Source organism: Trichomonas vaginalis, chromosome III, assembly GCF_026262505.1.
Source record: "Trichomonas vaginalis G3 chromosome III, whole genome shotgun sequence".
NCBI classification, from domain to species: Eukaryota; Parabasalia; order Trichomonadida; family Trichomonadidae; genus Trichomonas; species Trichomonas vaginalis.
In genome coordinates this window covers 4,947,367-4,962,209 of record NC_067205.1, presented here as the reverse complement: position 1 = coordinate 4,962,209, position 14,843 = coordinate 4,947,367, and the positions used below count along the sequence as shown (strand labels likewise).

General features: G+C 31.9%; 6 protein-coding genes and 1 pseudogene across 7 annotated transcripts, besides 6 other annotated features; 5 read left to right on the top strand and 2 right to left on the bottom strand.

The window, feature by feature from the left end:
* Positions 1-459: 459 nt before the first annotated feature.
* Positions 460-946, bottom strand: TVAGG3_0644030 (uncharacterized protein; the record flags this gene model as incomplete). Its single annotated transcript, XM_001301348.2, has 1 exon — positions 509-946. The coding sequence occupies one exon, from the start codon at positions 944-946 to the stop codon at positions 509-511; it is 438 nt and encodes a 145-aa protein (XP_001301349.1).
* A 910-nt stretch (positions 947-1,856) lies between these two features.
* Positions 1,857-2,902: a mobile genetic element.
* A 12-nt stretch (positions 2,903-2,914) lies between these two features.
* Positions 2,915-5,866: a mobile genetic element.
* On the top strand, positions 4,027-5,367 carry TVAGG3_0644010 (MULE transposase domain-containing protein; the record flags this gene model as incomplete). Its single annotated transcript, XM_051241382.1, has 1 exon — positions 4,027-5,367. The coding sequence occupies one exon, from the start codon at positions 4,027-4,029 to the stop codon at positions 5,365-5,367; it is 1,341 nt and encodes a 446-aa protein (XP_051087969.1).
* Positions 5,867-6,807: 941 nt separating the features above from the next.
* Positions 6,808-7,641, top strand: TVAGG3_0643990 (annotated as a pseudogene). The gene has a single exon. A coding segment is annotated over exon 1 (834 nt).
* Positions 7,642-7,765: 124 nt separating this feature from the next.
* On the top strand, positions 7,766-8,128 carry TVAGG3_0643980 (uncharacterized protein; the record flags this gene model as incomplete). Its single annotated transcript, XM_051241381.1, has 1 exon — positions 7,766-8,128. The coding sequence occupies one exon, from the start codon at positions 7,766-7,768 to the stop codon at positions 8,126-8,128; it is 363 nt and encodes a 120-aa protein (XP_051087968.1).
* An 18-nt stretch (positions 8,129-8,146) lies between these two features.
* TVAGG3_0643970 (serine threonine-protein phosphatase family) lies at positions 8,147-8,389 on the top strand (the record flags this gene model as incomplete). Its single annotated transcript, XM_051241380.1, has 1 exon — positions 8,147-8,389. One exon carries the CDS (start codon positions 8,147-8,149, stop codon positions 8,387-8,389), a length of 243 nt encoding a protein of 80 aa, XP_051087967.1.
* A 4-nt stretch (positions 8,390-8,393) lies between these two features.
* On the bottom strand, positions 8,394-8,717 carry TVAGG3_0643960 (uncharacterized protein; the record flags this gene model as incomplete). Its single annotated transcript, XM_051241379.1, has 1 exon — positions 8,394-8,717. The coding sequence occupies one exon, from the start codon at positions 8,715-8,717 to the stop codon at positions 8,394-8,396; it is 324 nt and encodes a 107-aa protein (XP_051087966.1).
* Positions 8,718-9,901: 1,184 nt separating this feature from the next.
* Positions 9,902-12,529: a mobile genetic element.
* Positions 11,412-11,520: a mobile genetic element.
* Positions 11,905-12,013: a mobile genetic element.
* Positions 12,134-12,195: a mobile genetic element.
* Positions 12,530-12,591: 62 nt separating the features above from the next.
* TVAGG3_0643910 (uncharacterized protein) lies at positions 12,592-12,904 on the top strand (the record flags this gene model as incomplete). The annotated part of the gene is made up of 1 exon (XM_051241378.1): positions 12,592-12,904. A coding segment is annotated over one exon (313 nt), but the record flags the coding sequence as incomplete, so codon positions are not given.
* Positions 12,905-14,843: the final 1,939 nt, after the last annotated feature.

The following is a 14,843-nucleotide window of genomic DNA, read 5'->3' as shown; positions in this document are numbered from 1 at the left end:
AAGAATTATGAATTATAACATTATCAAGTTTGAAGCGTGTGTAAATAAGTTAGCTGTGAGCTAAAAAAATAATTAAAAGCAAATGATTATGTGAAATTGAGACAAAAATTAATTGTAAACTAAACAAAAAAATGATAGTTTACCAACAAATCATGAGCATCTTTAATATTCCATTCAAATAATTTGAATACATTTTCAAATGCATTCAATTAAATTTCAAGGTTCATTACAATTATTTTGAAATCAAAACTTATAGGAAACTAGATGCAAAATATCAATTTGAGTACTCATTGTCATTAATATTACATTTCGGTTGATCTAATATAATATTTATCAAGTCACAAACTTCTTTCAATAATAACAAATTTTAATATTTAGAATATCTTAGAATCAAGAAACTTATGTTATTAAAAACTGAAGCATTTTCTTTTAAATACTTTAATTGGATTTGAATAAATAAAAAAAAATTAAAACAAAGTGAAAATACATAAGAAATAACTCAAACATTTTATTCATCATGGTGATTCAATAATTGAGAAATTTCCATAGGATCATTCTCTTGAGTATTATTATTAGTATTCTTTTCGTCTTGGTTATCACTTTCATGTTTTAAGGGCAATGTTAGATCTTTCAGATGTGGTTGAACGATATGCCAATTTTCAGCATACCAGCAGAAAAGAGCATTTTTATTACGTTTTGCAATGCGATCAAGTTTTAACGATAATTTTTCGCAAAGCTCATGGGCGAAGGTAAGTAAATTAGCTGAAGAAACATGAGTGCCAAACTGCCGATCAATATAAGCAGTTACATATTCGATTTTAAATCCGTTTTTCTTTAACCGCGCTAATGTCCTTTCATTATCTCGAATACTTTGTGTTGTATTTCTCTTTTGTTTTGGGATGTATGGATTCGCAGGAAATAATGGAGGGTAATAATAATTGATCATTTGAAAATAATTTTTTTGTTGAATTCAAATAATATAATTAAATGAATGAAATATTATTAGAGGCTATTGATGGTGATTGATCCTTGAATTTAGGGTTCTTTCAATATTAGTAAATTTTGATCTCAAAAATTTGAATTTTCATACAATAAAAGATTTAATATTATTTAGTTCAAATTATGTAGAGAAGTATGAATGATTCAATAACTTTTTTTCTCAGAAATAATTAATTTTCAATTAAATTAATTTTATTTTGATTAAAATGTATTGAGAAAATGAATTCAAATATATTATCTTTGTATGAAGAAAAAATTGTGTTACTCTCACAAAATTGTGTATAAAAATGGATTTAAGAAACAATTAATATTAATTGCAAAATCAACCAGTAATAAATATTATCGATGTATAATGAAAAGGATTCTCCAAGGATTTTATATGTATTGAACGTGTTATTAATTTTTTTATATTTTAATTTAATTTATTTCTTGAAGTTTTAAGATAGAAATTGAGAGCTTTGTTGATTTATAATTTTACTGTAACATTTTGTATTTAATCATAATTAATAATAAATATTATATTTCAGTAAATTTTGTAATTTTCTCAATTATTTGTGAACTATTCAAAAAGTTCAGAAATCATTTATATTATCAAAATGTTAATTTTTAAGAAAACATTTTATATAAGTCTTGTATTACCAAAATTCTCAAATTTTTTGCATTTATTTTTTTTCATAATTATTTTCAATTTTTGAGCTGAAGAAATGCTAAAAAACAAAAATTATCGAACCGATGTTCTCAATTGTACAAAATTTTACAATATATATCACTAAATTAATAATTCGTATTCAGTTCATTCACATTATCGATCAATTTAAGTTGGTATACAATGCCTTCAAACAACAATTATCTATTAAGGGTGCACCCGTATGTACGTTTATTTGAGAGGAGGAGGATTACCCTCTCAATTTTGAGGGATTCGTTAGTTTATTTTCTCGATGAATATGCAATAAAATTTGTTTTTTACCTTATCAATATACTTCATATAATATACACATGTTCATGTAAAAACTTTTTTCCAAAATCCTCAGGAATTAAGGGATTTTTGAATTTTAAGAATTTTTTTCGAATTTTTTCGAAAAAAAAATATTTTCAGAACAGCCTTAACGGCTAAGATTTAGGAACAATGTTAAGTATCAAAAAGAAAGGAGGTCTGATATAGACAACATATATCGTTGAAGGTTGAAAAAATCTCTAATATTTGAGCCCAAAATTTCAAATTTTAATTTTTTGAAAAAAGAGGCCACCCGTATGTACGTTTATTTGAGAGGAGGAGGAGGATTATATTTTTGAAAGGGTGAAACATTATGAATATGTTAATTATATAATAATATGTATTATTATAAAAAAGAAAAAATAAAAGCACGTTAAAATTTTTCTTTCTTGATTTTTGACAAAATCTACTTAGAATTATGCAAAATATGACTAAATAATTATAAATTTCAAGTTAAATTTTAATTTTGATAAATAATTTAAATTTCAAAATATCAAGTTCAGTTCGACTATGTATGTAGTAATTCCTCAATAAAGTGCCAAAACCCTATTAAAATATATGAACATTTTCAACATTTTAATGTTTTTATTTAAAAATTTGTTGGAATATGAGCTTCAAACAATTATTATGTAAATAAAAATAATTAAATATATGTATTTATTCGTATTACAACCGTAGTAAGTCGATTCTTCCTTTCTTCTACTGAGATTTGAATTTGATTTCGAATTGTAAAGAGATTCAAAGGGAAAATACTAGCGGATAAAAACTACCTCCATGAAAGGGTCATAATGGAGTCAAGTTGTATTTTTTGATATTTTTTGCTTTTCGAGCCTAAAATAGGTAGCCAAGATAATGCCTAAAAATAAGGTTCTAAATTCTGAAGTTTACATGATCCTCTCGTGTGCACCCTTAAAGAGTTGGGAGTAGGGGTAATTTTAGCTAAAAGTGACACGCTTGTAAAAAGTGACACACCCGTGAAGGATGTGATTACCGATCGGTAATTTCGACAGTTTAGAATTTAAATTTTTTTATGGAACTGTTGCGAGTTTCATAAAGAATTTAAGGAATATAAGCAAAGATTTGAATCAAAATCTTAGACCTAAGCCGATCGCTTCGCTCGCGGCTTCCGCGAATTACAGATCAGCAAAGATTTGAATCAAAATCTTCGAACTAAGCCGATCGCTTCGCTCGCGGCTTTCTTTATTATTTTAAATTTGCATATTTCCATCAAAAGTTCATAAGGTAAAAAATTTCGTTTATATTATTGCAAAATAAAATCTTCATTATCAAAATAATATTAAATGATAATATAATATAATTTATAAACAACTATTATTTAATAAAGTTTAATTGCCAAGGTTCATCTAATTTTTTGATTTTTAATGTTTTATGAATTTTATTTATCATGTATATATCTAATGAAGATTATATATGTAGAAGATAAGTACCTTAATATGTACGTAAAAATTAATGAAATTTATTTTGAATGTAGAACCGAGCAATTTTCAAATTTTGTGCTTTTTTTGAATTTTCTCGATACCAGATAAGTTGTGTTGGCTAAATAATATATGGATACAATGTGTCTTATAGATGAATATATGCACAAAGTTTAAGAGGCCATTTTCTTTCAGAAACCGAGATTTGTGAATTTTTTCAAATTTTGTGCTTTTTTTGATATTGAAATTTCATTTCATTTTTTTGATGCATATCGATGCACCATGCGAACTTAAAGAAAGGCTATCTTATATAGATGCTATGAAAGCTGTCATTGATAACGAATGCCATGCAGGTTGTCCATATCAATTAAAAAAAAATCCAAATTTAGGGGGAACAAAATTAAAATTCAGGTGCAGTGCAGATAAATGTGAAGCATGTATCTCATTTCTAAAGGATGATGAAGAATATATCCTAACAGAATATAATGGAACACATAATCACAATCAAATCAAAGATGAGACAAAGAAATACCACACATTATCACAATGCTATCGTCGGGTACTTATTAATTTTATAAAACAGGGGGTGATCCGAAAATGGCTCAAATTGAATGCGACAAAAAACTTGATCTGGATGATCCACTTAACAGGCCATCTTTTTTGAATGCATCTTCAGATCAAATGAAAACAATTCAGGAAAAAGGAAATAAAAAGATCAAAGGTATTCAAAAGTACGATGATAATCAATTCAAGTCAACTCAATTATTTAAGGGTATCAAAGAACAAGAGTCACCAAAAGATTTAATTTATTTCGATGTCGATAATTACAACAAACCAAAGAAATTAATCTTTTATTATGCTTCTTTCAAATTTCTGGACATAATCAAAATTGTGAAAGAGCATTTTATTGATGCAACCCATTCATTACTTGAATTTAAAATGTTGTTTTACATGATATCAGCCAAATTTCCAAATACACATGCATTCCCAATTTTTCAATTTGTCGTTTATCCAAACACTTCAGAAAATATTGCATTCTGTCTCAAGGCATTTTTTAACTGGGCAAAAGTAAAACCAAAATATTTTATGTCAGATTGTGCACAAGAAATCGAAAATGCGATTATCAACTCTTTTCCAGAAGTTATCCTTCATTGGTGTGCAGTTCATGTAATGAGGGCGTTCAGAAAAAATTTGAAAGATTATGCATTTGAGAGTTCAGACAAATTGATATTAGATACAAAAATGAACTATCTTGCATACGGCAGAAATGGCAAGAAAGAATGGATTGAACCAACGTTCAAAAAAATTCTGGAAATAGCCGAAAAATTCCCAGAATTTTCAAAATACATACAAAATCAATGGATATCAAACCAAGAAAGATGGACAGCCGCTGAAAGAGATGAAAATTTAGCTCTCACAAATAACATTTCAGAATCGATTAACAAAAAAATTAAATATTACTACTTTGGCGGAACAATTTTCATGAGATTTGATCGATTTGTGATGAAATTAATCGATTTTATCGTTCCTTCATTTTATTACAGAATTTCTCAAGATATAAGGCTCAGAGACAAAATTCCAAATCCGTTGCCATCTGAAAAAAAGCCAAAAAAGTCTACAATCAGACTGGATACAGAAAAATGTATAATGCTCACTGATAAAATTAAATCGTTAATAGTTAACTCATCAGCAAACTTAAATACGCTTCAATTGGGTTTAGATGACCTACTTGATAAAGTTGTCAAGGCAGCAAAGGTTCAAAAACGAATGACCCAGTATTTTTCGAAATTAAGTATCCCAATGGAAATCAAGCTTAGTATTCTCACGCAAATTACAGAATTTGGATGCAATACCCCTCAATTCATTGTTGAGAATGCCAAGTCTTTTCAAGATAAAATTATTACAGATTTCCACCTTCAAATTTATACAACATTATAAAAATTTATGAATAAAAACTTGATATAAAATAACATTTTTATTTTTACTAAGAAAAAAAGGTTTTTGATAATAAATTTATTTTATTTCGAAAAAGTAGCAATAATCGTAAAAGGGTATTGATAGGCTTGCTAAAGTAACTAATTTTAGCTGTCAAATACTTTTGTATTTTGAAGTAAATTAGTATAAATTTGTTTTTACTTTTATTTCGAAAAAGTAGCAATAATCGTAAAAGGGTATTGATAGGCTTGCTAAAGTAACTAATTTTAGCTGTCAAATACTTTTGTATTTTGAAGTAAATTAGTATAAATTTGATATTATTTTAACTCCCTTTGAAAACCTCAATTTTCCATACAGAGGGAACGGGAATAGCATCCAATATTCCCTGAGAATGGTTGCGCATTCTCAGTTCCCTCTATATTTCGAACGAAGCTCTCATCGGTCTTTTTTTAATACTAAACGTTTTTTTCCCTGTCACTTTTAGCTAAAATTTGGGTTTGCCAAAGGAAATTATGGATAAAAATGTTTTAAAATTTCAAACTGACAAATAAAATGAACATTTTGATTCCTTGTTATGCTATATCTACCAAGAAAATAAGATGGTAGCTAAGAAAATTGATCAGATAAAACGTTCAAATTGATTTTTTGTAATCATAGTGTAATTTCAATTCCTGAATTTCCAAAACCAGTAAAAATATCCTGTGTCACGGATGTTAAAAGCAATAATGCTCTATTTTCCAACTTGTTTATCTTCCTGTTTATATAAATTTTATATTTTTAGTAAATATAATTGTGGTTTCTATAAAATATGACATAAAAAATGATACTTTTTAATATTCTTCAGCTTGATATTACTTTTTGTGTAAGGATTCAAGTTGAAGTAAAGTTGGACTGAGTTCTGTACAGAAAACATCACAATGCTCTTGTTGTAATCGATCGATAAAACTTGTGAGAAATAAAAAAGCTGTTTTACTTGGACAGCTGAATTTGAGGAATATTTTTTTTGAAAAAAAATTGACCATAAGATAAAATTATATCATTGATTATATATTTCATAATATTGGTCACCAATTTTTGTTTTTATACCATTTTTAAATCAAACCAAAAGTGAATGATCTGATTTGTGATAGACCGAAAATAGATTTTTTCAGTTTTCTCTTCAAATAATTGAAAGAATGATACTATTATAGGTTTATTAAAAAAAAAAAAAAAAAAAAAAAAGGTAGTGGGGCTTCCAGGCACTTCGTGCCTTCTAGCCCTGATGTTGATGTTTAGTATAAATGAAGTTTTTATTCGGAGGACTCTTCTTCTTCCTCCATTGCTTCTGGGAAGAAGCCTTCTTCTGGGTCGAAAACATTATATAATGTGTCGCTTTTCACAAATTATATATGTTTTCATGTTTTGTCACTTTTCTGGAAAAAACATTTTTATTATTATATATAAATGAATTTTACAAAACCACCGTTACCGTTCTTTGGAAATAAGAGTAAATGTAAAGATATTATATTGAGAGAACTTAAGAAACTACCGAATGGTCTAACATTTGTAGATTTGTTCGGTGGAAGTTTCTATATATCCCATTTGTGCCATATAATATTCCCAGACTCAAAGATTATATGCAATGACTTCGACAACTATATGGACCGTCTCAAACATATACCAGACACAAACAATATATTGAAAGAGTTAAAAGAAAAGATACCTATAGGTAAGATGGAACGTATACCATTAGATAAGAAAAATATTGTGAGAGAGGTTTTGAAAAAAGCAGAATATATAGACTGGGATAGTATATCTGCTAGACTATTATATAGTGGTTCTATAAGAGTTCATGACATTGAAACACTTATGTCAAAAGTTTTATATCTTAACTATACAAATGTTTTCAAAGAGGACATAGAAAAATATATTGAGGGTATAGAGTTTGTGAGATGTCATTGGACAGATTTGTATGAAAAATATAAAGACAAGGAAAATGTTTTCTTTATAGTGGACCCGCCGTTCTATAACACATGGGATTTTCAATACCAAGTAGACTGGACTTTGAGAGACTCTTTAGAAACTTTAGACGTTTTACATAACCATCCATGCTTTTACTTTACATCCGATAAAAGTGGTTTGGAAACCGTTATGAGATGGTTAGAGGACATACATGACTATGAGTTTATATATGACAAGATAGAATATGAGAGAGGTCCTATAAACTGGAGAAAGTGTCATAACAAAGAAATTTTATTAGTAAGTAAATGTGGTTTGAAATAGGACTACTTGTTTTAGGTTTTTTCCATTGTGTCATTTATTTATTTGACGTGGCAGAAAAGTACAGAGAATATGAAGATGAACCAATGCCTGCAAATGTTCAGTATATGTACTCGTAAGAGATATTTTTATCTAATATTAAATGGACGCACAGAACTTAGCGAATGCACAGCAACCTGGACAACCAAACCCAGAGAATATTCCAAATGAAGTTAGAATACAAACTGCAATGGCAAACTATGGTCAAGTGCCAACAGATGTACAAATGCAAACTGCCATGTCAAATGACGCTGCGTTAGGTTTGCCACCATGGTATGCAAATATGAGATGGAAAGAGTTTTATACAAACCCTGAAGTGGGATATAAACAACTTTATGCAGATGACGCGAACACAGGAGTTGACCCAGAATATGTTTTCTACCAGAGGAGAAACAGAATGTATGAGCTCCAGTTAAAGAATGCTATGGAACTCAACAGGAAACGTAAGAGACTAGGCGGACATTAGATTTTTACATATAGTAAAATGGGTTTCTTCAGTAGTATTGGAAACTTCTTCAGAAGAGTTGGAAGAGGTATATGGAATGGAATAAAATCTGTCGGAAGAGGAATTTGGAACGGAGTCAAAAATATTGGTAAAAGGGTAGGTCAGTTCGTTGGTATTATACCTAAAGACCCTGAACCAGAAGAACAAGCTCCTGTTATACAACAGCCTGAACCTGCACCACAGTCTAGTTGGCAACCAAATCCAACACCTCAACCGTATTAAAAAATTATATTTTTACCGTTCGATAGTAGTTGTATATGAAACTAAGTTCTAAGTAAAACGCATGGTATAATGGAATTATTCTTTTTCTTCCATCTGTAGTAAACCATACTTGAAAGTCTGAAATACTTCCACTTGGTGGTTCGTATAACTTTGTAGGTTTTTCGTAAAAGTCATTTGCCAAGCATAAGAAAGAGTTTTGGGCGCCAGAAAATGAAGCATGAACAATAATAGCAGCTGGGTCGAAAACATCTTTAAATAAATATGGTTCATCTCTTGCATATCGACTGTAAATATTTGCTAAAGGAAGTTCGACTTTCTGATTTAACATTCTTTGCAAATAATACCATGACATTGCAGTGAATTCTGTATATATTTGTTCGTCTTTATTTGGATTGTTTTCGTAGATTTGAAATGACACTTGTGAATTTTGTTTTCATATACAATTCTCACATAAAGTGTGCTCTCGGTATTTGCATATTCATCAGCATATTTTGCATAACATGAATTTATTTTATCTTCTATATTTTTTAACGCAGTCTGTAGAGAAGATGAAAGGTCAACTTGTATTAGCTCAATTTCTTCCCACATTTTTCGTTTCCCTTCAGATATATAATCTATATGAAACCTTACAATAAATGGAAAACTTTTATCTTCTACAGATACAAACTTCATTCTACGAAAGCCAATAGCTTTTTGTGACAGATGGGTCTCTTAGCCATCTTAATGGTAGTCAAAACGATAGCCTTCATGCTTTACGGTCTCTGTCTCAAACTTTTGACCGACATTAGTAAAAAGTTCATCTAATGGTTTAGTTGTAGCAACTCTTGAATTTTCTTTTTCTATTGGAAGCATATTTTATCTAGAATAAAAATGTCGAAAGATATTGCTTCCATGAGAGAAATACAACACAACCGACAACTCATTATGCAAGCTCTAAATAAGAACACAACAAACTTTTCAAACTATTCTAAGATATCTGAGTCATTGAAAGAAGGAAACTTAAAACTGACATTAAACCCAATGACAGATGAGTTTCTATTTCAAGACAAGAAGAACCATACTGTCTGTATAAATCCAACAAAAGGAACTTTAAACGAGAAACCTATAAATGAACTTTCTTTGAAAGCAGATGTTGACAACAAAGCTGACAAAGAATATGTAGACGATGCAATAGCAAAAGAAGAAGAAAGAGCTAACAATGCTTATGCAACAAAAGAACATACTCATCCTGAACTAGCAGACAAAACATATGTTGACAATAAAATGTCAAGTGAAGTGACAAGAGCTGAAAACGAATATTCTAAAAAGACTCATATACATTCTATATCTGAAATAACAGACTTAAACGTTAGCCTTGAAAAGAAAGCAGATAAGGAATATGTGGCTAGTAAGTTAGAGAAGAAAGCGGATAAGGAATATGTGGATGAAAAAGATAACGAAATGAAAGAAAGGGTTGACTGGTACCATGAATGGACATCGAAGACTTTTAAAGTTAAAGCCGATACAGGATGGGTTTCAGGATGTTTAGACCTTAAAGCGGATAAAACTTATGTTAACGATGAGTTAGAGAAGAAAGCAGACAAGAACCATACACATACAAGTTTTACAACTGTTGCTATAGAAAGTATTGAAGGAACGGTTGAAGAAACTGGTGGGGATGCAATATATTGTAAACCTCCTAACTTTCCACAAGGTTTAACATCGGATGACGACATAACGACGATGAGAAACATTAGATGTAAAGATGTTTATGTCATGAAGGATGAACATAATATTAAATTCACTGCTCAAGATTTATATGACAAGAAAGCAGACAAAACAGAGCTTCAAACATTAAAGACAGAAATGCTTCAAACATTATATCCTATAGGCTCTATTTATACGTCAATGAACTCTACCAGACCAGAAGTAGTACTTGGTTTTGGAACTTGGACTCAAATAGTCGACAGGTTTTTTGTATTGTGCAAACTCTTCAAAGGAAACAGGTGGAAGTAAAACGATTTCAGGTGAAAATTTACCTGCACATAGTCACTACATAGATTTAAGTACATCTCAAGCAGGTTGGCATAAGCATAATTTTTGGGATTGGTCAGCAATGAAAAAAGGTAAAGGATATGATGTTAAAGACGACGTTCAGTTTGCTAAAATTGTTTCTGGGGTAACACTCAGGGAGATGGAAACCATACACATCGCGTTTCGGGATATACGCAAACAACGGGACAAAGTAAAGACTACATGCCACCTTACATGACAGTTTACGCATGGTATAGAAATGCTTAGTCGTCATTTTCAACTTCTTTAGCATATTCGTCAGGAGTTGTCTTATATTTGTTAGGAACTGTCTTTGAAAGTATACCACCTTGAACTTTGACAAGTTTGAAACGAGGTCTGACAATAGTAGTTTTATCTTCTGCTTGCAGTGTGTACATTTTGCCATGTTTGCCTAAAACTTCATAATATTCTCTTGTATACTTTCTTCTATTTTACGAACACGAATGTGAGTACCTGTCGGGTTCCCATTGTTGTCATAGTCAATAGTATTTTCATATGGGTCGCGTTTAGGTATTTCTATTTTTACTTTGTCACCTTTCTGAAGTTTGAAGCCCGGCATTCTTTCTTGTTTGTCTCTTTTGACTAAATTATTAAATATATAGTCTTTCTCTAAGTCAGGGTTGTTTTTCATTTCTTCGGGGGAGTGGTTTCCCAAACCTTTTTGTTTACGGCTATTGTAAATATTTAAAACTTGTCTCATCTTTGCCATGGAGAAGTGTCTATATTTGTCGTCATATGACATTTCATTTGCTTCACCACCTTGTGGTTGGTTTAAGTCTCTTAACATTTTTATACAACCGTCAATTCTTATATACGAAAAAAAGAGATCTGACATTGTGTCAGATCTCAGCAAAAGTGACATTTACATGTCAAAAAAATAGAATGAGTTTAAGTAATTAAAATTGAGGGTGAGAGTAGTATTGTATGAAATAATATCTCTCACCCTCCAATTCATCCTATGGCGCCGAAAAAATTTTGGTGAAATGCGACCACATTTCACCAAAATTTCTCGGCGCCATATAGAGAACTAGAGCCTGTGAGGTACTGATACTATCCATGTACCTCGCAGGCTCTAGTTCCAAGCCAAAATGGCTAAAAATTGCCCGCAATTGTTCACATTGCGGGCAATTTTTAGCCATTTTGGGGGAATGGAGGGTGAGAGTAGTATTGTATGAAATAATATCTCTCACCCTCCAATTCATCCTATGGCGCCGAAAAAATTTTGGTGAAATGCGACCACATTTCACCAAAATTTCTCGGCGCCATATAGAGAACTAGAGCCTGTGAGGTACTGAACTATCCATGTACCTCGCAGGCTCTAGTTCCAAGCCAAATGGCTAAAAATTGCCCGCAATTGTTCACATTGCGGGCTTTTTAGCCATTTTGGCTGGGAATTGGAGGGTGAGAGTAGTATTGTATGAAATAATATCTCTCACCCTCCAATTCATCCTATGGCGCCGAAAAAATTTTGGTGAAATGCGACCACATTTCACCAAAATTTCTCGGCGCCATATAGAGAACTAGAGCCTGTGAGGTACTGATACTATCCATGTACCTCGCAGGCTCTAGTTCCAAGCCAAAATGGCTAAAAATTGCCCGCAATTGTTCACATTCCCATCTTTTGTTGGTAAGACGAAGAATATGAAATAAATTATGAAGAAGATAATGATGAATAAAATATCACTTTTTATATTTTTGACACGTAAAGTTGTCACTTTTCTGTCAAACTGTTTTTATCGTTTTCGTATATAACACAATGACACCAAGAGCAGAATGGTTTTGGTCGACAATGAAATATTGGTTTACATTTTTTGAACGCAGATAGTTTTTTACATCATCTGATTTGAAAGAACTTTCACAGTCAGATGTCAGTTTTGTTGGATGGTATTTGTCAACGAATATTGTCAAAGCTGCTAAGATATCTAAAATATTTTTGGACCATAATGGTATGGCTTCACAGTATCTTGTGTTTTGACCGACAAATATTAGCCAGTATGGTGGTCCATCTGTTCTAACTCTCGGAATGTTTTCCAAGATATCCATAAACCAAGCATTGGTGTTAACTAAGATTTTTATCATGAGTGCTTTCTTTGTCGCTTTAGAAACATAGGGGTCCTTGTTTGGATTCGTCATTTTTTACCCCATAAGAAATGGGTTTATTTGGCGCATTAGCAGGAGTTGCATCCAGATTTTTGCCCGCAGTTGGAACAATAGCCAGAGGTGTATTTGGAGTTGGAAGGAAGATTTTGAGTACATTAGGTATACTGAAAGAGAAAGCACAACCTATTATACAAACTGTACAGAAAGGTTGGGATGTAGCACGAGATGCAGCAAATCTTATTCCAAATCCTGAAACAAGAGGAAAAGTTCAAGGATGGATGGACAATGTAGGAAGACAAGCAGGAAACTATTATAACAAAGCAAATGACTACTATAACCAAGCAGGACACTATATGGACCAAGGTGAAAGATTCTTTAACAGAGGATATAACCATGCACAACAATGGGTAAACAATAACCAACCTCAACCGCCTCAAACGTGGGGAATGTAAAGTTTTTTTACTGAGATGAAATGAACAATACAGCATTGAGACAAATGGGTTCAAATGGATTTGTCGGCTTCCAGCAGTTACACAACGTGTTTGTCAAGTTCTTCCTATACCTCAGGAAGTTTTAGACCGACTTAAAACAACAACAACCAGTTTTGAAAACAAACCAAACTAAAATTTTTTACTGAGATGAAATGACCGAAGAAGTGAAACGGTAGATTTGACACCACAAAAAAAAGTTCAGAACCATTGTCAAAACCTGTCAAAGAACTTACAGATGAAGAGAAAAATTCAATAATAGAAAGTGCCAGGTCTGGAAATACAAACCCTAACTACTAAAAGTCACTTTTCATAGAAATGGAACGGCTAGTATCTCAAAAAAGAAACAGACTCTCACAAATAAAATATTGAAGTCTGAAGGAGCTTTCGAGACAACAGATGGAAAAGTTTACTTCACTGACCAACAGTTCATTATAGAACATCTCATTGACTTAGAGTCGAAATATTCTAAACTTTACAACAAACACAAAAAGTTGAAAGGAAAACAAAAACAAATGGCATATGATATTTATGAAGATGTTGACGACACAACTGTTCCTGCAAGTGAAGTAAAGTCAGAGAAGAAAAAAGTTGTACCGAAAACCGATAGAAGAAGAAAACCAAAAACTGAAGATAAACCAAAACCAAAGTTTAGTTTGGAAACTAACCAAGTCAACCTTCATTAGCTGGTATGGGTTGGCGTCAAAGACTTATGGCAGCAGGCGTTATGTAAGTAAAGAAAAAATATTTTTTTTATTTTATAAAATGCCCCCATATAGAATGGATAGAAAATCTGCTAGAATAAAAGCAGAGTTGCAAAGATATGGTTGGAGAGTTTTCGAAGAAGTTTAATATAGAGAGGGAAGACCATAAAAGTCTATGACAAACTGGCTGTCTTCGCTACGAATGATTTGAACAGCAGCTGTGCAAATTATCCAAACAGACTAGAGAGGTTAGAAGAAGAACGTCTTATGGACATGCCTTTTCGATGTTAGTGAACCTCAAGTTGAAGGACACGACGCGCTTTGCCAGATTCTACTGGAACACGCACGAACAATTGCATCCTTGAGAAGGAAAAAAGGTAGTGCAGAGGATGGTCATGCTCCATGGAAAGAACAAGATATGCGCATATGAGAAGTCCCGTGAAGTTAGAAGTCAAATTACATCTGGTCGAACCTTTACAGTAAACTTTGACGAAGGAAAGAACAAGAAGGCTTCATGGGAGTCTTTGCTGCAATTCAAGATGGAAATAAGAAAGGATACAATCTCAGATTGGACATAACAGATTTGGATGGTCACATTTACTATGCACTATGCAATGTACAACAGCTGCAATGCTTCTTGACGCTTTCAAGACTACAAAGAGAGAACAAATGGTTGACTCCGACTCAGACATTTTGAATGCAATTGAACGGATTGCAAGTGTTCAAGTCGAATGGTACACCTAACCTCAAGCCAGCAGTCAGACAACAATGCTGGGATACTTTCCGTTCATAATAAGTCTGACATTGACTTGACAGGTAATGGAATTTACAATTCAATTGAAACAATGGTCAATGAATTTGTTTCTTACATGTCTCAGGAACTCTGGTCTTGTTACAGATGAGAAGATGAAGTATCTTGAGTCATGTGTGAAGACAGGTACATTCTCAGAGGTCAATTGGCGAAAAATTGCAGCCGTGGCAAATGTCAATATCCGAGTCAGCATACTACAGCTAAAGGTTCTTCCAATGACGACTATGTTGTTGACCGGATGGTTGAAGATTGTAATTGTCCACACCACTTCATGTGAACGAAAGTCTTACAAACCCATT